This window comes from Aulonocara stuartgranti (assembly GCF_965226115.1).
Source record: "Aulonocara stuartgranti genome assembly, chromosome: 11".
Classification (NCBI taxonomy): Eukaryota; Metazoa; Chordata; class Actinopteri; order Cichliformes; family Cichlidae; genus Aulonocara; species Aulonocara stuartgranti.
In genome coordinates this window covers 14,523,840-14,549,935 of record NC_138947.1, presented here as the reverse complement: position 1 = coordinate 14,549,935, position 26,096 = coordinate 14,523,840, and the positions used below count along the sequence as shown (strand labels likewise).

Below are 26,096 nucleotides of genomic sequence, written 5' to 3'. Positions count from 1 at the left end.
TGCATGTTTGCTATTAGACATTTAATATTAGCTTGAAACTCAGGGAACCTGATCAGACTTACATTCTCCTTACTGTAAATCATTACAGAAATATCTGAAATATCTCACAAACAACAGGAGGGTTAGTGTTAAAAAAACAAAATCATGCCCAAGATATGCATTCACAGGAGTATCAGGAGCACCAACGAAGCTTGCTCCCCCCTTACTAAACAAATAAATAACCAGCTAGCACTAAGTAGACATTTTTCGAGGCAGTATCTCAAAATTTCGACATATCTCTCTAGTAAATAAAGTTTTATGGCTTTTGGATAGTTAAAAAAGCAAAAAACAAAAAAGCTTCCTTATTAATGAGCGCTTTTTATCCGTGCAGTCACGTGCCAAATGGGTGTGCTACAAGTGTAGATCAGAACACATCCAATGAATTCTGGATTTTTAACCTTCAGGTAGTGTCCTTTAGTGCAGGGCTAAACTTTCCACTGCACATTTTATGGTGACGCACCCACAGAGTAAGGAAATCGGCTACTGATTAGATCTTTGTTATTTCCTGAATTACAAAGCTCAACAAAACTCGACAAATCTAACAATTGTCTGAGCTGATAAAAAATGAAGGAAAGTTGCTTATTGTGAACAGAATAATGACTGTATGTGTCAAGCTGTGATGCTCACTTATTAAAATAGGTCATAAGTGTTATACAGCTCACAGAGTGAACAGCAGGCAAACTCAATTATCAATCAAGGAATCAATGGTGTCACAGGGTTAACATCCACCTGTGATTGTTGGCACAGAGGCACAGTGGTACGCCCCTGTCATCCTGTCTCACATTATTGTCTGAAGGTGATGTTGACATGGATTTGGCACAAACTTTTCATGGAATTTGTTTTTTCCTGCAATGTCTTTAATCTCATAAATTTTATGACGTAATTTGTTGCTGTTAGTGGGAAATGATGAATCTGTGTACAGAAATAACTGGAACTCAGGAAGTATGTAAACACAAAAGAGGATCCCCAGTTAAACTGGGCCCTATACTACGAAACAAGTTCAAACTATCTAAGATATCTTTCCATTCTCTGATTCACTTCACCTAAATTGGGATAAACAGCCACACATCAGCATGCTAAGTCATCCCAGGGTTTCCCCGGTCCATTCATGGACAAGGAGTGGTTTTGGCAGCATCTGGTCAATCTAAGAGGGACATGTCACGGGTCATATGACTTCACAGGAAAATGTCTTGGTGGTAGGTAGTAGGTGTCATATTTTAGGATTGTATATTAATGCTTATAGAACAATATAGAAAATTGATGTAAAATTGTTTGCTGCTAAAAGAAGAAAATTAAGAAAAAAAATTGGTAGAGGAATGTATATTTTAAAATTGTGCTGATTCTTATTTCATACACTGTTATCACGATTAACCTTTGCATATTTCATCTTTCCTGTTTTCTGTTATCTGACCTGAACATGTGCATGCTGTTTCGGACCAGAATATTGTCAAGAAAACAACACGCAGTATTGCAGAGGCAACAATTAAAACTAAAACTTCTTGAGAAGGTAAAGAAAGGGGCTCCTTCAGATTTTTCCAAAGGTGTGGCCATATGGGGGCCACTAAAAGGATTCGGGTGGCACGCTAAAAGCGGAATTACAAGTTTTATTATGCTGTTGTCAAATATAGGTTACTTGAAAAATACGACAAAAAAGAGAGAAAGAAAAGCAAATTGGGCCCCCCCCCTCCCTGCGGTCCCCCACTTGGAGGCACCCCTGGGTACAGCAATGCTCTCTTTTCACAAAAAATACCAAGATAAAAGTTAAATAGAAAGTAGTCTGAATATCTTCGACGTCTTGTTGATAAATCTCTTTTTCTTTCATTTTCTTCTCTTCTGAATTACTCGAGTAATGAAATCATCTGCTAAAGTATTGAGTCTCTGGTCTCGTTTAAGGGTGGACTTTGAATGCAGATTAGATGCAAGGGTGGCCCAAATCTCTGCAGAATGCCTCCCACAGAATATCAGAAGCACTGGATCTGCATCACAAGGAAATCTCTCATTACCAGTTGTTTCATCCTGTTAGACAGTTTTGTGTCGTCATCTTTTCAGTCTTATCACAGTTTTCCTTCCGTTATCTCATTTATCTTGTATTTTTGCTTTTTGCAGACAGTGGAGATTTACAGCAACTGGTTACGTGTCTGGTATGAGAGCTGCCTACAGATGATGATGTTCCAGTTGAATGACACAAAACTCCTTGCTTTTATGGGCTGATTCACCATAAGAGACTTAGACAAGAGCAGTTGTGTCTGTCACCTTATTATAAAAGCTTGCATAAAATGCAGCTTTCTTTTATTTTCCCAGGAGTGATAAGCTTCTTAAAATATATATGTCGCCCAAGGTAAAGTTTTCATGCTGGGTTAATGTTGAATTGTGTTTACTTTATGGTTAAACGTGAGTACAGCCATTCATTCCCTTCACAGCAGTCAATAAACATTTAAAACTTCTTTAGTTTGCATTATCAGTAACAATGTATAACTTATGATAGCAATTTACACAACTAGCTAAAGCCAGACATTGAGTTGCGTGAGTTTTAACAAAACAAAAATGTTAACGTTTCAACTTTAATACACTTAAAAAGGCAGAATGTGCCACACGGAAAACATAAATAGAGAAGGCGAGCAGCAGAAAATGTTAACCTCACCTCCCTAGTTATAATTATGAGAATAATTGCATGGTTTATAAACATGCCTAAACTAAACTTCTGTGGATTCGTATTGGGAAATGCAACTGTCTAGAGCTATTATAAAAAAATCCACAATCCAGCAAACAAAGTTTCCATACCTGATACACTGCATTAAGTAATCGATCTTGCAATCTTAATCTTTATGTGGTGTATTTTTTGTGCATTGTATGTTTTTGAAATTGGGCCCTGCATGCAGGAGAGTGGACTCATATAATGCAAAATCTACAGGACATATCCAAGATGTACATACAGCAGCATAAAACATAACAAAACAATGTACAACACGTATTTGAACATTGTACAACACGCTTGGAGTTCTTTCAATCAATGTTGTTTTTTGTAAACAAAAACTTCACCACCGGCGGTAATTTTGCACGTACACAGTAAGAGTTCACTTGCATTAAACTGCTGGCATGCGTCTGCAGGAGCTGTTTCTAGAACAAAATGAACAGTTCAGATAAAGAAAAAAAATCACGCTGTGCACGTAGCCAGACTGTGTGCGATCATGGGTGTGGGGCATGGCTCAAGTGCAATCTCACATACAGCCACATATTGGTTATGTCTGCCGTCACTCAAGGAATATGAGGCGGTGACAACTGGTCACGGATCGAGAAATCCACCCAATAGATTCCGTGCTTTCCGCTGTCAATCTACTTGCTCGTCCCCGATTGGCTAAGTTTACAGTGGGCGGGGTTTAAAGTGTTTGTTGTTGTTTTCGTTGAACAGAATAAGTAGAGCGGTCGACATCTTTGACAGCGATAGCCGTCTCGTGCGTGATCGTGCGTTTTTTATTAGCATTTAAAAAGAATTCTGGTTATTTTGGGGGGGGGGGGAAATTTGAAAGCCCAGAGCATCACTGGAGTATATCTTTTTTTCTGACCTGTTTTGACTAAAACTTGTTTTAAAGGTATGTGAGCAGTCAGTCTTGATACGTTAGCTGCCGTTACTAGCATTACATAGCATCGTATCGGATTTCTCTCACTGTAATTACGATCGGCCTTTACATGCTAGACTTGGAGGCACTTGGACTTGAATGATTTTAAGGGTTTGGTTGTTTTATGGTTGCTTAACATACGGGAAGCGAGCTTAGTCCGGTGCTGTTGTGAGAAATGACGTGGCCTAACTTCATAATGACCCCAACCTACGTGAACCCACAAACGGGTGTAACCATGATCACAACGGTACATCTGTACAATCTGCACAATCTCTACACTGATAAAAATCAGTCAAGGAAATGTCATACATTATTTTTGTCCATCAGGAGCAACCTGACTGAACCTAAAATGCGTTTTAAGTCTAATTGTCATGGTCGTGCCCTGTTTTAGTAGAGTTAATGAACATGTAAACATTGTTTTGTTTCCTAAAAATAAATCTAATCAAAATAAAATAAAAAATTAGCCCATCATAACTTTGCAGAGCTGACTGTGAGGTCTGCAAAGTTTGACAAAAATAAAAATACATTTCCCGTTCCAAAAACGGCAATGGGTATTGTGCTGTTGACAGATAGATTTAAGGTACAATTTTGTGTTGTTTTTATTTTAATGGAAAACTCTAACCCTGCTTACAAAAATATGCAATGTACACAATGTCCATAATGTCCACAATTCCTAATACGACCTTTGCAAAACTCTTGACCTAAAGATGGATTGATATTAAACAATGATGCACTCTTCCAGCTGTCATCATCACTTGTTAACTGAATGCACTGGGCACTGAAGTCAGTCCACCAGTGTGCTTTCTCCTTTGTCTACTGCATAAATATAGCTATTGTGAGAAACTTCATGTTTCCCTGTGTATGGTTTCAGATGGGCAGTCAGTACCAGCGCTCAGTACCACTAGAAGTGAGGAGAGCAGAGGGAGAGAGAGTTCGGGCCAAGCATCCCGACAAGATACCGGTGAGTACAACAACAGTGACTTTTTCCCAGTAGACTTGATTAATTTTTATAAATTTATACACGGACAACAAAGTGCCTTAACAAGTTTAGCAATTTACTCTTGAAAATTATGCACAGCTAATTTAAGGTGGACTTTCTATGGTCATTTTAAGCATTTTTTTTTTTTAAATTCTTGGGCTCTATTAGAGTATCTTCGGTTAAAAAAAGATCTTTGTTTGTCTTCTACTGGACCTCAGTTCATCATCTCTCTAAAGCAACTGTTGTAGCCACTCTCCCTTTAAGACAACTTTCATCTGATTGGCTGGCACTTTAAAGTGGCACTTTTGCCTCTCAGGGATTATTTGGACATCTGCTGACCTCAATATTTGGAACTTTGGCCATGTTTAATGTGAGCACCCACCATTGTAACAGTATATATGTGACAGAAAGCAAATAAAAGTGTAATAGATCTACTTCATAGGTTTGTAATAAAAAAAAAATGACAACAACATTATTATTCTTTAAGACTCATTTTAATTGGTGGTATGTAGACTGCTGTTTTATATATATATATATATATAAATGATAAATGATTTTTTTCTTGTTTATATTCAGGTACTTGTTCTCTGTGCCTTTGTTTGTTAATGATTGCTTTTTGTTTCGGGGTGTGTTTTTGCAGATCATTGTTGAGAGGTCCCCGAGGTCACGAGCTCCTGAACTGGACAAGAAGAAATACTTAGTACCCTCCGATTTAACAGGTGAAACGACATTACAGATATTTTGAAACCAAAGGAAAAATTAAAAAGTGAATGATTGAAGAGTATTTGTAAGCAGGACGTGTTATATTTTAACAGGGCCTGACAAACTATGCAATGTCAAAGCTGTTTTCAAATTACTTTAAGCCAGTGTCAACTTTGCTCTTCTGGTTTTGGTGATCAGCCAACACAGGACTAAACAGCAAATATCTGCTCTATCCACACAAGCCAACCGTATCTCCTATGATGTACTTTCCAAAGCTTTTGGACCAGACAGGATGTCCCTAATAAGTTAAAAGCTTTTGCGGGCATCTTTTTAAACATATTTAGAGATTTTCAAGTGTCAGTGGAGGAGCAGCACAGCAGGAGGCCATTCACTTTGATTAAAACAAAACTAACCACCTCCCATTACCAGTTTTAATGCATTTTTATGTAAATCAAAAGTGAATAAAAAGTACTATTTACATATATATGTAACTGTACATACTCATAATTTCAAACGAAATTCTGCTATTACTGCAACCCTCCCGCAGTACCTTCCCTGTCAACCAGGGGGCACCAGCCACACTTTGGGAATCATAGGTCTGTTTGATAACAACTCGATAAAATTACAGAGAGCTCTCCAGTTCTCCTTTATTGGTCTCTTTAATCTATTGGTAGTTCTCTTAACTTTACAGAAGTTTTGTTTTACGGTAACTGGTTGAGTCACAGACTGATCTGTGACTTGTCATGATCAGTTTTTTCCTCCTTTCTCATCTTACATGAAGTGAAACGCCTGTGTCTGCTATACACTGACCATCCACTCCTTTATCTCCTTCCCCTTTTTTTAGTCGGCCAGTTGTGCTTCCTAATCCGTCAGCGTGTGTCTTTGAGACCAGAGGAGGCGCTCTTCTTCTTTGTCAACAACTCTCTTCCCCCATCCAGCTCCCCTCTTTCTGCAGTATATGAGGTAAACATTTCAGTGCACGCACGCACAGACTCACAACAACAGTTATCCACATTTAGAGATTGCTTTCCTTTTCCAAAACAAAAAATGCAAAAAACACTACACTGTGGAATAGTCTTGAGTAGCCCCTCATTTCTTTATATTTTTCTAGGAAAATGGAAAATAGGTGCAGAAATGTATTGAAACAGGCACAAACCGGGAATGTTTTTAATAGATCCAACTAAAGAAATTAAAATTGGTTCTCTGCTAATTTGTCTGGTATGTATAGACACAACACTGGTTCATCCCTTGAGTTCGGTGCCTTTTTAATGCTTGAATAATTTGAAGGTCCATGTTAAGTGGCTTAAAAAGTAGGAAAAAGCTTTAAAAAGTTGCTGCTCTGGGCATAACATACTGAATTTGTCTTCACATTCTGAAACTCTTTTGGCAGATCTGCTTAGGCAGCAGTGTTACTTCGCTTTTTCTAATCCTATTAATACGCGCCTAACAGAAAGTAAACAGAAGTAAGGATGAGCTAAGTGATATTTTATCATCCGAAAAGTGATGCCAAAATCAGAATATATAGAAAAGAGAAGTGAACATCTTGATACAGTTGAGGGTTTGATTAGCTCTAAAGGTAACGTGTAAATGAAGACACATTTTTTTCCCATTCTTTTTACACTTCGTCAGAGAAGGAAGTTAGATAAATTGCTGACTTGTTTTATTTCACATCCAAAATAAACTTCTGTTTTTCATTGTTGTTGTGTGTCTCCAAGTTCACAAACTTTTCATGCTCATTTGTGGATTATTCCCTGCTATTTTAATGTGTTCAGGAGCACCATGAAGAGGACCTGTTTCTCTACATGACCTACAGTAATGAGAGCGTGTACGGTGCATGAGGACGAACGAAAGACTCAAGCAAGCAAGAGAGCAAATGAGAAGAGTGATATGGGCTGAAGAAAGAATTGGGGCTGTTTCGAAATGCTTCACATCCACCTTTTATTCTCTATAATAGTAGCTTTGATAAGTAACTACCGTGCATGGTGGAAGAAAAGCTTTGTATAAAACAATGTGGTGCTGGCATGGTTTTAACTTTCGACAGTATTTTAAGGGGAGAAGGATGGGTAAGTCATGTTGATTTCCTTACTCAGTAAACAAAAACACAGGAAGGTTTGAAAGCACGAATTCTTTGTAAGAAGTGGAACTTATTGCAATTATGTTGAGAGAGCTCTTTTTTTCCTCACTTACCTGTATTTAATGCAAATAGTACTTTTGTTTTTGTAAATTATCATAAACTTTTGTGGAAAAAAAAAAGAAGCCATCCATTGTGTGCGTTCTTTTCTTATTTGTTTGCCACTGAACGGCTAACGTGAAGTACCCCTGAGCAAGGTACCGTCCCTACACATTGCTCCCCAGGCGCCTGATTGGTGGCTGCCCACTGCTTCACTAAGTGAATGGGTTAAATGCAGAGAGAGTAATCCCCACGGGGATCAATAAAGTGAATATTATTAGTATTTATAATAATAATAATATGTGTGTGTGTGTGTGTGTGTGTGTGTGTGTGTATATATATATATATATATATATATATATATATATATATATATATATATATATATATATATATATATATATATATAACAGCAGTCTACATACCACCAGACGCTAATGTTAGATCAGCGCTTGTCTACCTGCATCCTGCATGAGTCAATCTCCGAACAGCAACGGGCGTGTCCAGAGGAGTACACATTGTTGCGGGGACATCAACAAAGCATGCTTAAGAACTGTGCTGCCTAAATTTGTTCAACATGTGAAATGCCCTACGAGAGGGAACAAAACTTTGGACCATGTTTACTCAATTATTAACCAAGCCTACAGATCTGTTCCCCTCCCCCACCTGAGCATGTCTGACCACCTCTCTCTGCTCATTGTCCTGGCATACACACCACTCAGGAAAAGGACAAAGGGCACCAACCAAACTATCAACACCTTTTTTAGGAAGCTCTGGCTCAGCTGCAGGACTGTTTTGCCTTCACAGAGTGGAGTGTCTTCGAACATGTCGACCTAGAGACTCGCACTGCTGCAGTGCTAGGTTACATCAAGCACTGCATGGACACTGTCACCATGTAAAAGCGGGTACGGGTAGACCACAGCCATAAACCCTGGATGACAAGTAAGGTTCAGGCATTATTAAAGGCACGCAACTCTGCATACCAATCTGGGGACCAGGATATGTAGAGCAGAGAAAGAGCAGACCTTAAAAAAAGCATCAGAGCAGCAAAACTTGACTATTTAAATAAACTATCGGATCGCTTCTCAGATAACAACTCTAAGAAGGTATGGGAGTGCCTGAAACACACCACAAACTACAAAGGCAATAGGGCAAATACAGATAAAATAGACATCTCATTAGCAGAGGAACTTAACCACTTCTTAGCCTGCTTTGAGAGAACTGTAAACACCCCTACCATTCACACCACCCTGCCCATAGCCGCCTTTGAGCACAGCCCACACACATTTACTCCCCAAGAACACCAGGTTTACAATGTGTTCAAAGCAGTTGATCAGAGAAAAGCCGCTGGCCCTGACGGAATACCTGGGAGTGTCTTCAAAGTCTGAGCTGACCAGCTGGCTCCTGTGTTCACCAGACTATTCAGCCTCTCCCTGTTACATGCCACTGTCCCTCACTGCCTGAAATCAGCGACAATAGTACCAGTCCCCAAGTCCACCATCATCAGTGGCCTCAATGACTACAGACCCATCACACTGACACCAGTGGTTGCAAAGTGTTTTGAGAAGCTGGTCCTAAAGCACATAAAGGACTGCCGCCCACTCAGCTTTGGCCCTCGCAGGTCCACAGAGGATGCTGTTTCCACTGCCCTAAACTCTGCTTAGAATCTTGGGACTTCAGTAAGGAAGTCTCTTCATTGATTTCAGCTCGGTTTTCAATACCATCATCCCAGACATCCTTATAGCCAAGCTGGTAAACTTAGACTCCTCCCCCCGCTACATGTGCATGGATCAAAAACTTTATCACAATCTGTCATCAGATCGTCCTCCCTGTCACTCAGCACTGGCTCACCATAGGGATGTGTGCTGAGTCCTCTCCCATACACCATCTACACCAGTGACTGCACCCCCTGCAACCCCGCAACATCATCATCAAATTTGCAGATGACACCACCCTGATGAGAATCATCACCAACGTTGACAACACAGACAGAGGTCCAGGGTCTGACAGAATGGTGTGACCACAATAACCTTACCCTAAACACAGGGAAACCACCTGTCCCCTCTCCATAAAAGGTGACTACATGGAGAGGTTGTCCTCCTTCAAGTTCCTCGGTACCCACATTTCTGAGGACCTGTCCTGGACTACAAATACATCAGCCTGAATGAAGAAAGCTCAGCAGCTCCTCCATTTATTGAGGGTTCTGAGATGCAACAGGCTGCAGACTGACCTCCTAGTGTCCTTCTATCGTGCCACAATCGAGAGTGTGCTGGTGCACGCCATCCCTGTGTGGTACGTTGGTTGCACAACAGCCAATAAGGAGAGAGGGTCATCCAGACCCTCTCTCCTTATTGGTCATCAAAACTGCAGAGAAGGTGTCCACTCTCCATTCTGGACTCCATTACCAGCTCTAGATGTCTCTCCATTTAATGTAAAATGTCTTTTTTGTGCAATATTTTGGCAGATGTGCAGTTTCCATCCACCCTTTTTTATTATTTGTTATATTCTAGTGTACATAGTGTTCCTATATATTTTTTTCTTCTTCTATATTGTCTTTTACTTTTAAACCTTGTGGTCTTGTTACGTAATTCCATTGTGCAAGCAACTGTACAATGACAATAAAAGGTCTAAGTCCAAGTTCAAGTCTAAGTCACTTAGTGTCTGTGCAACTGCATGACAAGTTACATAAGCTCATTGTCAGTTGACTAGGCAGGTCTGAAAAGCTCCAGCAAAATCGAAACTGTGAGAAAACAAGAAGAGGGGAGCCATGGAGATGCAAGAGATCCCCAAAGAGACGGAAAAAGCCAAAGAAGGGGATGAAGGACCGAGCGAACCGATGCTGGAGGTGAAAAAAGAAGGTAAAAAAAAAGAAGCTGTTTACATTGTACCAAAGTCTAAATTAAAATTATGTATACAAGTCATGCAAATGTTATGTAAAGTAAGTAAACTGTGCAAAAGATTCAAAACTTGTTTAATAAAAAGAAAATCCTTAAAGTTTTGAGATTTTTAAAAAAGTTTACTTTAGAAAATCCAGATTATTTGAAAGCCGACCACAGTTGGTTCATTTCTCTTGCTAAAATGTGTCCATCTGTATTTTTATCTTTAGAGGAAGCAGAACAAGACCACTACGCCAAACTGCAAATTTCATCTGAGGATGTCTATTCAGAAGCTTTCTCTGCGGCTGGTTCACGAAAACAAATACTGGGTACAGTTTTACACAAAATATTTGTCTTCAGCTGGTTGGTTGCCCAGTTTCGGCTCGTTATTTCTTTTTTCAGTACGTGCTTTAGGTAAAACACAGGATTTAGTATAATTATTATACAGAATAATAATAAATGTGTTTTTTGTCTTTATAATCTACCATCTGGGAGATAAATTAAAGCAGTAAATATTTTGGTTTCTCACAAAAAACGATTCAGCCAAAGAGAAAAGAAAAAAAAAAGCAGAAGTGGGTTTTTTTTGGTAATCTTCAAACCGCATCACCAGTTACAGTAAAATGTGTATAATAGTAACCATTGCAGTGAAATTGCGCATGTTTAAATCTTTGTAGAATTTACTGTAGAGTCTGTATAATACTATTTTTTAATGTTTTTGTAGGATTATCAAATAAATATAGTACTGAATATTTGATATATGGTATTAAATGTTTCAGTTTGTAGTATTTAGGGCTGTGACCGTCTTTTTATTTTTAGTGATTTATTGTTGATGTTTTCTTGTTTTACACTAAAACTTACAATGTAGAGGCAGATTTCTTGTCTTTATTAAGACAATGATCTTTGACGTGATACATTATTTGTTGCTTTTCAAAACAAATGAATTTATTGACCATTTTGTCCTAAGTAAATTGTTTCGGCATAAAAAGCTCCCTCAGTTTTTCCCATGCATTTATAATGCTAATGATATGCATCAAGAAAATGTGTTTTTACTAATGTCTGGAGATATTGCAATATATATAAAAAAGAATTTGTGTTAAAAAGTAGAAAAATGAAAATCACTGCGGAGTAACAATGTAAGTTTACCTGAAATATAAGGTACTCTGAAATATTGCTGTCTTATAATTAGAAGCAGTATTAATACAGCTGCCACTGCTAATAAAACTGTTACTTAACATAATCAATAATCTTACCATTAAAGAGTAATATACAGGAAAATAGAACTAGATATATTGGTGGCGTTTCATGATTTCGCAACTTATGGTGTTATTGTCATGCGCTTTCGGTTTAATTCGTCTAAATCACATGGAAATTGTGCAATTTTTAGTATCTAAAAATGCTTTTAAGCAGGCTCAGCAGAACATGGGATTCAGGATTTTCTGTTTTAATGGAGAGAAGAGAAGAAGGGTGAAAAAAATGTTTTTCATTTAGTGTGTACTTTGGGATACTTTAGAGAAAAACTTATTGTGCCCTCTTCTTGTTTAGTTTTTTAATTGTATAATCATTTATGTTATCATATAATCAATTAATTACAAAAATATTTTCTTTATTAATCATTTGTTTAGCATTAATTTTCATGTCTCTTATAGAGTAAAATGTGATATAGAATATTTTACTAATAATTACCTTCTATCTACACGTTAGTATCAAAGGTACTGGCTGTATCGTCAAGGGTCTGAACCTCCCTTACTACATTATAAATATATATTATATTACTATATTATATTAAATTAAATAAAATAATAGTTTCTCTTTACTCTTCTCTTTGTAGGTATATACTGGAAACTGTCCAGAATACCTATAGTAATTAAATTTCACGTATGTCAACTGTAAATGCTAAGTATCACTAAAAGTAAGTATGTTTAGTTAATCAAATTACATCCTAAGTCCAGAAGAATTACTTACGTAATTGTGTAAAATTACTCTGTAAGATCTGGGCTTTGTTATGAAATGCTACTGCTATAATTTATGTTGGTTAATTAAGCTTAGTTCATGAGTTTTTCCTTCATCTGTTACATCATTTTAATCCAATTTGCGTGCAACCATTATGATAAGACCACATGTAGTTTGAGGTTGCTGTGCTGTTAATGTAACCCAGTGCGAATAAAAATTCGCCCACAGCCTGAAGGCAAAACGGTCTGACAGGAAGTCTGTCTGTTGTGTGTCTTTACAAAGAACAATTTTAACTAAACTTCCCTCTAACCACATTACTCACAACCTGTTGTAGTTTGGCCTTTGTGTTGAACTTCCATCGTTCTTTATTGTTGTAGTGAGTCAGTTTAGTCGTTAAGACAACAACAACAGCTGCATAAATAAATAAATAAATAAGTACATAAGACGGCATGACAACATGGCACAGCAATGTGTCTAACTTTTTTATGATCACTAACCCGCAAAAAGGCAACAAAGCCAATTAAAGCTATCACAGCACGAGTCATGTTCTTTTTTGCAATTTGGTGAAATCAAATAATGGTTTTGTTTACAAGAATATGTTGTTAATTAGATTAATGGAAGATATTTTTATTACATTGCTGAGGTACAAACAAACAAGTCTTGCTCTCTTGTGCTTCATTAAGTTGTCACCCACGTCCTCTTTCTTTGCAAAACCTTGTACTATAACATGATATTTACAGACTAATGTTTTAAATCTGCATCAGTGACGTGTGCATCCTCCGTATCTCCAAAGCATTAGACATAAATACTGATCTGAAATTAGTTATCTGCTGTTTTGAAGGAGAAAGTCTGCTGTGTCTGTGTTTTTCTCAGAACTTTGTCACACACACAGACTAATGTTTAAAATGAGAGAGACAGGAAGAGAGTTTAAAGTTTGGGTCATTCAAGGACAAGCCAGGCACTGTGCTCCATGAATAACTTAGGAATCTATGAAGGTCAAGTTGCTATGGTGATGAGACAAAGGGGGCGTCCTATAACTGCACTGTTGCAGCCAGTCTTGAGTCAGCAGAGAAGACGGAGCACAACAGAGCAAACAAGCTTTCTCTCAAATACCAGGACGTTTTTCTCCATGTATATTAAATTCTGCCGCAGTTACGGTGAGGATAAGAAAGATGAGGCTGATGAAAACTTGCAACCCAAATTATCGGTTGAACTGGAGGGGAAGAAAGGTAGGAAGCTGCAGCTTTTGCAGGCTTCATGGCGGTCTTTGTTGTGCTCATTAACATTTATCTGATGTCGTCTTCCTCAGGCAAAGAACCGACTGGAGGAAATGTGCGTCTGTACCGTGGAGTGTGCTTATTCCTCACCTTAATGTGCATCGTCCTTCTGGTGGTTGTCATTATCCTCAGCCTGAAACGTGAGTAGCTGCAGCCATGGATCTGAATTCATGTCAGCGCTGTGATAACAAACCCTTCCTGGCACCACCATGTTTATAACACCAAAGCAGATTACGTAAGACTGAAGGTCCTGGCAGAGCAGGATCAAAATGGTGCACAGTTGTTTTCAGCTATGGATTTTTAAAATTCTATTTCTCATAGCAGTGCATAACAAAGGAGTAAAACTATTGCTTATTGCTTTGCTGCAGCCTCAGGGCATTATTCCTTCTCTCAAATCTCCTCCCATTGTGCTCTGATTTCTAGTGCAAACTGGACCCACAGTCTGCCCGGTGGTAGAGGAAAGTGCAACAGCTAAAGAAGCAGTACCTGCGTTTGCTCCAGGATGCTCCTTCGAGAACTGCCAGGCCCAGTTCCCAGCTATTCACATTAAACGTGAGCAGGCACAAAAAGTGGGGGGGGGATTCTTTCTCAATCACCTTGTTTTTAGCTATAGTTCTGCTTTCATAATGATTCAAATTAGTTTTTAAACAAGTCTCGACTCAAGTTCGTGTTCTTCTTTGGCTTCTTTTTTTGTTTATAGAACAGGAAAAATTGAGACTCTTTTAGATTTCTGTGCAACTGAAAAAATACATGCATAAAGATGAAAATATGATGAAAATTAAATCACAAGCAAAACCCTTGAATATGCAAAGGAAAAAAAGAGTGTGGGAAGCTTCAGGTCTGATTAACAGCTTTTTACTTTTTCATTAACCTGTTTTTTAAATAAGCTTTTCCTGTTCTCTCTGCTTCCAGATCATGGCTGCCGGCTGTGTGGTGATGGGTGGATGACCTTTGGCCGATCGTGCTTTTTCCTGTCGACTTTTAGACTGAAGTGGCACCAGAGCGAGCAGAACTGCACCTCCAGAGGGGGATCTCTGGCTGTTATTACAAGCAAAGAAGTTCAGGTGAATCTGATAACTTTTATGCCGCTCTCTTCCTTCCTTGAGTTATTAACTATATGCTTATATATTACAAGCAAGCAGTTTATGAAGTGGTAATAATTGCTAATAGTTACGCATCAATGGTGTTTTTTCTTTTAGGACTTTCTGACACAGAAAGGGAATCTCCAATACTGGATCGGCACCATTAAAAAAGGCACTGAATGGACCTGGGTTGACAGCACAAAGCTGCAAGAGAGGTCTTTATTCTATAAATGATTCTATAAATAGTTATTAAAACAGACAATTGACTAGTTTAGACATAGTTGTTTGTGGTTTAGATCAGGGTTGCCACTATTGCACTGTGCATATTGGTGTTTGTACATGTGTTAATAAGCTTAAAAAATAAAACATTTATTGCAAAGCTGGCAAATTGAATTACAAGTGTACCTAATAAAGTGGACACTTTGTTCAAACAAAGAAAAAATCCAGATATAGATTGCAGAATAATAGTTAATGACTCTTTCTTTTGTTTTGCAGCTATTGGGCAGAAGATCCAAGAACTGGGAATTGTGGGATCCTAGAGAGCACAGGCCCATCTGCCAGAAACTGGATTAGAGCTCCCTGCAACGTCGCCACTTACTTCATCTGTCAGCTGCAGCTCTTGTAAAAGAACCGCGAGCAAATCTGTTCCGCCAGCAAGCATCAAATTCAACAATAACATGCCAAGACATCTCTTTCCAGTATCCAGCAAAGAAATATAAACAAGCTTTTTAGATAACAGTTGCTAAGTCTGACACTTAGCAGTTTATTTACAGTAGATTTTCTTGCAGCTTAGTGTGGAATAATTTCTGCTCTAATATTTGATTGTAAAGCTTTGTAAGTGCCTTGCTCCTTTGTTTTGTATGATTTTATTATCTGCTGTCTGCTTTACAAATGAAGTGACAGTGAAACTGTTTTAAGAAAGTTTTATTCTCATATAAAATTACTCATTACCTACATGATAAGATGAATCTCTATGTTGTTTTTTTTTAGCATATATTCCTGCTAGACATCTTTCATATTTCTATAAAAATCACAGTCTGTTCTATGGCATAATACTGCGGAAATAATTGCACTGTTTACTATGTTGAAAAATCAAGATAGTGTGGTTCTTTCACCCCAAGGTCACTGAAATTCAGCAATTCTTTACATCTACTTAATATGTATATGACTCAAAGTTGACGATAGGAAGGAACTTCTGGGTTAGATGGCATCTCTCTCTAAACATATTTAATGCTCTGTTCCTCCTCTGGCTCATCCTGTTCCATCTCCAAACCTAAAGCGCTGTGTCGAACCAGCTCCCACCATCCTCCTTTGTTTTTAAGTCTCAGCTTCAAGGTTCCCTTGAAGTCAGAATTTTCATCTCCCTCCGTTTCCTTTTCATCCTCTTTGGAGAAGACGTTTACGTAACGCCGCATCTTTTGCATCATGGAGTCATTTCTTTCCTCAACCCTGCAAAGAAGACGAATAAAGAAAAAGTCACGCATGTTTCAAAATTAATTATGTTACACTCTTCTTTTTAGTTTCCGTTTTTTTTTGGGGCCCCACCTACAAAACAAAAAGCTTATTCACTTACAGAAGGAAAACAGTTTTGCCCACTGACACTAAATGAAAGCCTTTGATGGACTTCACCCATGAGTAATGCTGTGCCTGCAGTGAGAAGCACCATTCTTATCGTATTACTAATACTATATTTTTCCCCCTACTTATACATATATAACCTACTATTACACTTAAAAGGGTGTATTATGCACATTTTCCCTGTCTACACTAGCTTTCCATAACTTGCAGTTCAAAATGATCCTTATTAGTCTTATACTGGCTTGGAGCAACTCATATTTGTCCAATTCACTTTAAACTACCTGTCTTCTGATTGGTTGGCCCTCACAAACAGGAGCTTGTGCTCAAACAAGGGCTTGCATTCAAAGTTGTATGTCAAGAGTAGAAAGAACTTATAAAACTGAGTTACAGCACTTCGAATTTCAAGCTTTTGGCTTTTGTTTCATGTTTTCTTTCATATGAGCATTCACCAGTTGAGATAAAATAAGAAAAAACACAACCAAAGGAATATTTGATGTGTTGAGAAATAGACTGAATTGATTTGTACTGAAAGGCAGCTTTTGTTAGCCAGGCTGAATGTTTTTCCTCTTTAACCTTGATGAGACGGACGCAAAAATGAAAAGAATCGACTAAGAAAAACATGCAGTGTAGCCTTAGGAGGTGTGAAAGTAATATAAAAACTACAATAAAAAAAAAGAATTGAGCATTTTATAGCGTGACATGAGCTGTGGCTGTCGTTTCTGTACAAACTTCCTGTTTGACTTTATTTTTAAAGATAACATCCCTTTCTGCTGTGTTAGGTGATTTCTGTGGGTTTTCGTCTGTTCCTGACACAAGGTTGCATCTTACCTGAGATACCAGCACTCTTTCAGGCCATAGTTCAGCCCACAGACCCCAAGTCGAGGCCAGAGACAGCGAGGAAGCCTCCTCTCCAGCATGAGCGTCGTGGCCACCACCTGAATAACAACATTACAGCTGTAAACATGACACAGCAATGCTTAACGCACGCTGAAGAGGTGATTACACATGTGTGTGTAATAACCCTGTTACCTGAGTCCTCCAGAGCTCATCTCTCTCCTGGCCCACCCTCCATTGTGTGTCACTCATCATGGCGGTGAGCAGATTTAGCAGAAGGATGTGGGAAACCAGAGAGGAGGTGCAGTGCAACACATGGACAATCGCAGGTATAGGGATGGTGTGGTCCACAGGCAGATCGATGAGGCCAACGCTGAGCTCAAATTGGGAGAAGAGGCTGATGGGATATGAGCGATACGCAGGAAGGGAATCTACCTCCTGAGTCATGTAGACTATCCAGAGGGCTGAGAAGAAAAAAATGTTTGTAAGAGAGCAGGAAGGTCTCCTTTAAAGAATGTTTTGTAAAATTTGTGTTTATTTTTATTGCTAACAATATACTCACAGGTGGAAAAGGCAAAGAGCACAATGGAAATCAGCCACATAAACTTTGTCAGGTCTCCAAATATAATCTAGGGGGAAACGAGACACAAGCGAGCTCAGTCTGAAAATGTAAAACCTCAAAAACCAAAACAACAAATGAAAACATGTGTGAGCAGGTGTGTGAGCAGAGCAAACTCATGTTTTTGTTACTCATGGAGCTCGTGTAGAAACCCATCCGCACCTTCTGTATCGTGATGACGTAAGGGCCAAGCATTTCGAAGCCACGGGCGAAGAACATGACATTACACCAGCCGAGGACCAAACACACTGCCATCACCTCGGCCTCCCTCTGCACCTCACAGGCTCTGAACACGCACAGCAGCACCACCAAGCAGGCATAGCTGATACTGGTCAAAAACAAGAGCGGCAGCAAGGTTAGGCAGTGTTCCCAAACATTATGCTTTGCTTGGGTTCTCAGAGGGTGTGTGTGCTTGCTTACAGGATAACATGGAAAGGGCCTCCCAGTGCCGTCTGGCCAAAGTAGCGCTTTGCTCCAACTCTCAGAATATCTGGGATCTGTTAGGAGCACAGGGGATGCATGAGGTCAGAACAGTTCACAGTAATGTACTGTTGAATATTTTTAAACAAAAAGCATATTTTAAATGTCCACCTCCAGCACAAGGATGACAAAAGCTCCAATGACGCTGATAATCTCTCCTGCGAGCCGCACATTATCCCCATGTGTTGTATAACTCTCCTGAGGTGGACAAAGAGGAAATGATGCTGTTATAAATATTAAAATCTCATTATTGTCTGACAGTGTAACTTATGTAGGTGTAAAGTTTGGCATTTACACATGCATTTAGTGGATCTTATGTATTTGAATTTTTACGTAAGTTATGGCTGAAGTAATTTGGGGCAAAAAAACCTCTGGTGGTGCTGTAGTTCAGGAAGTACTAACTGCCAAAGTAGAAGTGACACGCTATGAAAGTGTTGCCTTCCTAAAATGTGTAGCAGGCCCCAGTGCAGGTGGGGACTGGGAAAATAGGGGGTAATAATGGATTCAATTAGAGGAATCTGAATTTTTAGTAGGGACTGACCTAAACATCTACACCCAAAACATCAACTCCATAAAACTCATGTAATAGAAGTACAAACTGAAAAAATTAAACAAAGATAAGAGGGTAGAAAACTAAATCAAAGTACTCATTATGCAGATTCGGTCGACTATTTGGATCATAATAATTAGTACTAACACGTGAGAGCTGGTTTAATGTTACTTCTAGGCAGTCAGTTTTATAAATGTTCATATTTTATTTCCAAAAGGTTAATCTGAAATATGACTCTTTAAAATAAATGTGCTGTAATAAAAATCTAATTATATTTTTGGGATAGTTCAAAAACAGTCAGCACATTGAACATAAAAATTTCACTTTAGGTGTCTCATTCAAACAGTATAGTGAGTAAAATGTTGAGATCTGTTTAAGGTTTTCTAATGTCTATGATAATTCATAGTTCTGGCCCACCTTGAGCGTCTTCTGAACCCAGACAGTTTTGTCTGCATCTGACGTTGTGTAGTTCTCTGGAGCGTTCTTTAGGGGGCGAAACATACAGCACATTGTGAAAGTCCCGATGTACAAGAGATACAGAAACAGCAGAAACCTAACAACAAAAAGGGAGGAAGAAACCCAGTGTGTTAAACAGCAATAGACATGTGTACAATTCAAGTATTTTAGTTCAGATTTAACAAAACTAACAAAATCTTACCTGAAGTAATGTTTCCCATACAGGTTCCACTTCAGACTAACCAGCTGCCTCACAGGAGTGACCTCCAGGATCTTCCTTGCCTGGAGAGCAAAAATAGAAGAGATATAAAAAATCTCAGAGTCAGAACTAACGTCCTGATAACAATTAGCATTTTCTCCTGAATGCTACCTACATATTCTTCTGTACCTCTTTCTGCTGGCTGGCCACAATGACCTCCAGCACTGACATGCTATCGGCCCACGAGTCGATCTCGGACAGGTCATACAGGTGAGAGGTCAAAGGGCCCAGACTCCACTGGACTACACGCCTTTTGTTAACTAGGTGCTGGAATATCTTTAAGAGACAGGGGGTTAGGATGAGATTAGGAACAATCTGTTCCACCTTTCATGTTTGGGTCACCATGTGAATCTTCCATGGTACTACTCACCACTGTGTTTCCCTCTTTTGCAGCCAGCTTAAAAGGTGTAAGGCCTCGGGAGTTGGGAACCATATCAAGGGGCACTTGCTGGTCCAGCTCTGCATCGCGTGCCATAATCAAGTCAATGACCTGGCAGGCAATGTTCTTGTTGGGCTGCAAGACCAAAATGTGAAGCACTGTGTTGCCTGTATGGAGAGTGTGTACGCAGGAGGCACAAGAAGACAGGAGAAAGCTATTAATTGTTAATAAGACGCTTATATTCAGATATGCACAGCTGGGTTAACCTCCTGAAGGTCCCCATAAACCAGAAATCAGTCATTACTCTGAAACATTTAGCTATGTGAGCAAAAACTGGCAACAATTAGTTTAGCATTTAAAAATGTTTTTTTAATTTTTAACCTATACTCTCGAGGTACTTCAATGATCTTCTTTTAATTACTGACTCTGGGTGCCCCGCGGCCTTAGTTTTGTTGGACCTGTCCTCTGCTTTTGAGCTGTTGGACCATAACATTCTCTTAATAAGGCTTGAACATCTGGTTGCATTACAGGTATGGTCCTTGGTTGGTTTAATTCCTACTTATCGGAGAGGTCCTTCTCTGTCACCATGGGTACCTACTCCTCTTCCATTGCCCCTGTTACCTGTGGTGTCCCTCAAGGGTCTGTGCTGGGTCCTATGCTGTTTTCTCTATATATGTCACCCCTTGGTCATATTATTGAAAAGTACAAACTCTCTTATCATTGCTACACGGATGACATTCAAATTTATTTTGAATTGACTGAGGGTGATACTTCATCAATGCTTCGCTTCTTCGATTGTATAAGTGAAGTTACCCACATAGCAAGCAGTTCTGGCCTGGATCTGGTATCAAGCCGGCACTGCTGGCTGACTTCTGGCATGTAAAAACATATGTCATCCAGATATGGGCCAGGCCTGGCATAGATGGCACTGTCTATGCGATGGCATGCCATATCTGGCTCAATTGTGGTTTGGTTTATGTGGCCCGGGCCCATAGAAAACAGGTCTGGCCCAGATCTGGCATCAAGGTGGCACATCTGACTGACCGGTGTCATGGCAGGGTGTATGTCAACCAGATGTGGGCCAGGTCTGGCAATGGTGGCACTATTTATGTTCCTATTTTCCTATTTTAGTTAGAAGACCCAAATGCCATGTTGCAATACGATACTGCTATGGTAGCCAAGATTTCAAATGCAGGTTTGACAGGTTTGTGAGTGTACACTTTATCCAAAACCTAGTGACGGTTTACTCATCTTCACCAGTGGGTGGCTGTAGCTCAGGCGGTAGAGCAGTTTACCTACTGATCGGAAGGTTAGTGGTTCCAGCCCTGGCTTATCTAGTCTGCATGTTAAGAATGTGAATGTGTATGAATGCAGTTAGGTAGCACTCAGTTAAGAGAAAGTATGTGTGATTGGGTGAATGTGGCATGTTGTATAGAGCACTTTGAGTAATCCGGGAGACTAGAAAAGCGCCATATAAGAATCAGTCCATTCACTGTCTGAACAGAGTTTTCTCATGTTATGGTAAATGGTAAATGGCCTGCATTTGTATAGCGCTTTTCTAGTCCATAGGACCCCAAAGCGCTTTACACTACATTCAGTCATCCACCCATTCACACACACATTCACACACTGGCGATAGCAAGCTACATTGTAGCCACAGCTGCCCTGGGGCGCACTGACAGAGGCGAGGCTGCCGGACACAGGCGCCACCGGGCCCATGTTATTTACTATTATGTTCCGGCACATGTTGTTATTACATGCCTTGATAAAGGTACACATTAGGCTGACATCTGGGGCCAGAGCTAAAACTGTTCTGGGGCAGCACAGGGCCAGCACTGTGTCTACAACTGGCCCGTGGTTGCACACAACTTACACATGGCTCACATACCGCAAAGAATGACGGCCCTTCGGTGGCCCAGATCAGGTTTGCTAGACGCAGTCCACACATGGACCAGCACAGGACCACCAGTGTGTCTGCAACTGGCCTTGTGCTGGCCCATGTGTGGGCCACATCTGGCAAACCTGATCTGGGCCACCAAAGGGCCGTCGTTCTTTGCGGTATGTGGGCCATGTGTAAGCACATTGTGTGGGCCAGATCCGGGTCATACCAATTTTGCTATGTGGGTAAAGACTGGCTGCTGAGCAATTCCCTTAATGACAAGAAAACAGAAATTGTAATCTTTGACAGTCACACCCCTAGAGCCCATCTAACTGGTGTCCTCGGGCCCTTCGCTGATTATCTTTCCGATTCTGCAAGTAATTTGGGTGTTTACCAGGACGGCTCCTTTAAACTTGACAAGCATGTGTCCTCTGTTATTAAATCTTGTTTCTATCAACTTCGTTTAATTTCTAAGGCCAAGCCATATTTACCATGTGAGGATCTAGAAAAGCTTATCCATGCCTTTGTCACATCCAGGTTAGACTCCCTATACACTGGGATTCATTCTGCCCTTCTTCATAGATTGCAAGTCGTCCATAATGCCGCGGCTCGCCTTCTAACTGGTACTCGTAGGCTTGAGTCTATCACCCCAATTCTCACTGGCCTCCACTGGCTTCCAATTAAACATCACATTGATTTCAAAGTCCTACTGCTTACTTGTAAAATCATAAATAATATTGCACCTAGCTACCTTATTGATCTCCTTAGCATGAATACTCCCAGTAGAACACTGAGATCGTCTTACTTTTGGTGCAACCTAGGTCACGGCTGCAAACCAGAGGTGACCGCACCTAACCTCTGGAATAACCTCCCTCATACTATTCACGCGTCTCACTCGATCCAGACCTTCAAGTCTCGATTGAAAACAAACCTTTTTAGCTTAGCCTTCCCGGCCTCCTAGAGCATGCCTTTTAATTGTACTTTCTTGCCCTCCCCTTTCCTCTCTTTTACTCTTTTACTTACATTGTTTTATTGTTTTTATCGTTAAGTCTTGCTTCCTTATCTGCGTACTTGTGTACTTGTATGCTTGTTTAAACAATGCCGCCCACCTGCTAGCTTATCCGCCTTTGTACTTTACTACTGTTTTATTGGATTATGTGAAGCACTTTGGCAACCTCTGGTTTTAAATGTGCTATACAAATAACGTTTTATTGTATTGTATTGTATTGTATAATGCCTCAGTAGTGTCTTTGATATGAACAGTCTCCTCAATATAATTTAGCTTTGACAAAAAAGAAGCCTGAAACTTTTACCTTTTCAGGCTGATGTCAATTTTTCTTTTTGCATTTTCAGCTGTTGGTTAGATAAGAAAATTGCTAGTTTGAGCCTGACAGTAATTCTTGAGGTTCTTTGAGTTTAAATTACAAGACCAGTGCCAGAAAGCTGCAATTAGTGGCAAACCCATCAGGGTTGATTTTGTCCTTTAGTGGTGAGAATTTTAGACAATGCTGTGATAAATCAAATTAAAAATAAGACCCTAATAACACATGGGATGCAGAATATTTTGTGGCTTAAGCAGTCACACAGTCAAATTTCCTAGCAGTGTAAAATAATACTTGATCTTCTCTCACTCAAGGGCTCATACCTTTGTAATCCTGGATCCTGGTGCTGGCGCCTGCATCGATTACCATGGAGATGATATCCATATTCCCAGCACAAGCAGCAAAAGACAGGATGTGCTCGCCTGATGAAAAGCCACGCGTTTTGTTATTTTGCACAAAATCTCTCTCTGCCTTGTTTTTATCACATATGTTGGGACCAGTTTGGGGTTTTATTGTCCTGCCACTGGCCTTGTAATTAATGGTTGAAACATTTCTTTACGTAAGTTCACTCATGCTGGCTTACCACAGTACATAAGTCCTCCTATCCTCTTCCTGAAATACAGACCAGTGACTCTAGGTGTGGACACGTCACCACCGCGACTAATCAGATGACGAACCAGGTCGATGTTCTGATTCACCACAGCAATGTGGAGAGGAGTAATCCCTGAGGCGGAGCACAGAGAGAAAGTGTACATCAGTTCACTGCCAACACACTGGTTTTCGTTTCACCAGCTTTGGTAAAACCTACACTTAATGCTTTTGCTTTATCCACCACTGTAACCCTGACAGGGTTTGCTCTCCAAAAGCAGCAGATGAGGCCTCATAATTGGAATTTGTTGCCCTTTATTGATTTATTGTTAGATGAATAAAATAATGAAGTAAAAAAAAAACAAAACCTCAGCGATATGATTTGACTAATTAAAATATTTTTTAAAATATTAGGGAGCTTAGAAAGAAAGTGACTAAGACTTCTTTAAGTTTCTTTAAGTTTCTTCAGTTCGCTTACTTTCTAAGGTCCTTAGATTTTTTAAAAACCTGCTTAAATTGTTGTGTTAGGCTTTTACATGCCCTTGTATCCACTGTATCAAAAATCTCACAGATTTTGCTAATAAGCTGAATTATTTGAATTGCAGACCAAAAAGCTGCCAACTTGACATCTATATAGTTACACACAGCACTCAGTCTGCATGATGTGCATTGGTGTTTTGCAGTTATGAATTTCTGCATGTCAACCTTGGAAAAGTTCAGAGGTCATGGGCTCGTTAATGAGGTCAGGAGCTCCATCCATCAGAGCCACAGCAGCATCCAGGTTATCGTTCATAACAGCAACGTGAAGGGCCGTCTCTCCCAGGGAGCCTGAACAAGAAGATACACCTTCTAAAATCACGGAAAACACACCAAAAAGGCAGCAATGTAAGGTTTAAACTCCTTGTTCAGTCGTACCTCTCTCAAAGATATTCGTGGATGCACAACCTAGCAGTTTCTTGATGCAACCAGCACTGTTGTTTTTAGCCGCATAGAAGAGAGGAATGTCATTCACACTGAGGGACAGAAGGACAGAAACAAGAAATCAGATTTATGGTAAAACTTTAAACAAAACTGAATGTACTGGAAAGTGGCGTCAGCAGGAGTTTACCCTTTTGTGTAGAGCAGAAATGTCTCATCCAGCATTTCATTCCATCCTTTTTTGTTCTGAAGGCGAAACTTCAGCTGGCTCCACCAATGGTTGAGCTCGCTCGGAGCAGATCTGGCTAAAGACGGTGACATTGGCACCTGAGGTTTGACTAGAATTGTGAAACGAAAAGTTAGGAATGTTTTTTAAGAAACTCAAGAAAGACAAAAGTAGAGTGGGTGAAAAATAAATGCTATGGAGTCTAAATCCACAGGTGGAAAAAAAAATTGTTCATTTTGGTAGTTTTTTCTATTAATAAATTAAAGTAAATCTTTTCAGTCTTACCTCACCCTTAAGCAATGAAACTGCTGCTCCTCAATCTCTGGTGACACTGAGAGAAACACTCAAAAGTGGACACACCACCTTTAAAAATGTCCCCGAGGAGAGATGAAATCCCTGTGGCATCACCAATATATATATATGTCCCAGCCAAGAGGGAGGAGATATGAGAGCAAATGGGTGGAGAAGGAGGATGCGTGGAAAGCTGACAGGTAAGAATAAGACAGTGACGCAGTAATGAGCAAGGAGACTTTCACTGGTCAGAAGTGCCACAGAGAAAGCTGTGCTTCAACTCCCTGTTGACAAGGAATTCCTTTGTCATGCTGATCTAAAATTATTGGCTTGATCTCCTTAAAAGCAAAGTGACAATGGTCCAGTCCCCAGTTCGCGGATATCTATGCAATCACCAGGCCTCTCAGCATTCCTCTGACTACCACCGAAACCTGCATGGCCACTATGAAAATTCAGCAAGATCATGACAGTCAACACACCACTTGTAGTGAACTGTTAAGAAAACCTGTTTGTAAATTGCAAGCATGCTGTTCTATACCTCGCTTTATGGCATTGCGTTTTAGTTTGGATCTTTTTTTTAAATGAATGAGCAAAATCCTCAGAGTGAAACTGGAATTATTTGGAAAATATGGAGATTATAAAGGATTTTCCACCATGCTGCTTCTTGGACACACAAACACTAAACATCTAGCTTCATTCACAGTGATATAACATGTTGAGCACCATTCATGTGTCAACAGGAATGATCCCAGATGCAGTAATTACTGCACTACAAAGACTATAATGATCATCTAGAGGCTGGCAGCAGCATCATGTTCAATGAGAGAATGTCACTTTTCTCTGAATGTGGAAAACAAAGCTAATGGCGCGTGTTGTTTTGTGAAACTGCAATTAGTTTCAGAGTTGACACATTCAGCTGATAAAAAGCCACAAATTTCATTTACAGAGATCTGATTTATTTACAAACTATTGAATCAGCGAACATTTAAATTTCTGGTCACCTCGGCTGTAGTGGACACATATTT

General features: G+C 39.7%; 3 protein-coding genes across 3 annotated transcripts; 2 read left to right on the top strand and 1 right to left on the bottom strand.

Moving 5' to 3' along the window:
- Window positions 1–3,431: 3,431 nt before the first annotated feature.
- On the top strand, window positions 3,432–7,593 carry LOC309717086 (gamma-aminobutyric acid receptor-associated protein-like 1). The gene is made up of 5 exons (XM_082551363.1): window positions 3,432–3,629; window positions 4,528–4,617; window positions 5,276–5,354; window positions 6,182–6,300; window positions 7,110–7,593. Exons 2-5 carry the CDS (start codon window positions 4,528–4,530, stop codon window positions 7,173–7,175), a joined length of 354 nt encoding a protein of 117 aa, XP_082407489.1. The 5' UTR covers window positions 3,432–3,629; the 3' UTR covers window positions 7,176–7,593.
- A 2,597-nt stretch (window positions 7,594–10,190) lies between these two features.
- On the top strand, window positions 10,191–15,654 carry LOC309716861 (C-type lectin domain family 4 member A). Its single transcript, XM_082550936.1, has 7 exons — window positions 10,191–10,365; window positions 10,614–10,712; window positions 13,643–13,750; window positions 14,034–14,162; window positions 14,523–14,674; window positions 14,810–14,907; window positions 15,188–15,654. Exons 1-7 carry the CDS (start codon window positions 10,275–10,277, stop codon window positions 15,315–15,317), a joined length of 807 nt encoding a protein of 268 aa, XP_082407062.1. The 5' UTR covers window positions 10,191–10,274; the 3' UTR covers window positions 15,318–15,654.
- Window positions 15,655–15,774: 120 nt separating this feature from the next.
- trpv6 (transient receptor potential cation channel, subfamily V, member 6) lies at window positions 15,775–25,153 on the bottom strand. Its single transcript, XM_082550937.1, has 17 exons — window positions 25,066–25,153; window positions 24,745–24,892; window positions 24,552–24,649; window positions 24,342–24,464; window positions 23,632–23,772; window positions 23,372–23,470; window positions 19,839–20,014; window positions 19,598–19,744; window positions 19,412–19,491; window positions 19,171–19,306; window positions 18,315–18,401; window positions 18,144–18,220; window positions 17,886–18,051; window positions 17,667–17,733; window positions 17,300–17,568; window positions 17,099–17,205; window positions 15,775–16,141 (listed from the first exon to the last, which is right to left on the bottom strand). Exons 2-17 carry the CDS (start codon window positions 24,873–24,875, stop codon window positions 15,910–15,912), a joined length of 2,136 nt encoding a protein of 711 aa, XP_082407063.1. The 5' UTR covers window positions 24,876–24,892; window positions 25,066–25,153; the 3' UTR covers window positions 15,775–15,909.
- Between the last annotated feature and the right edge of the window lie 943 nt (window positions 25,154–26,096).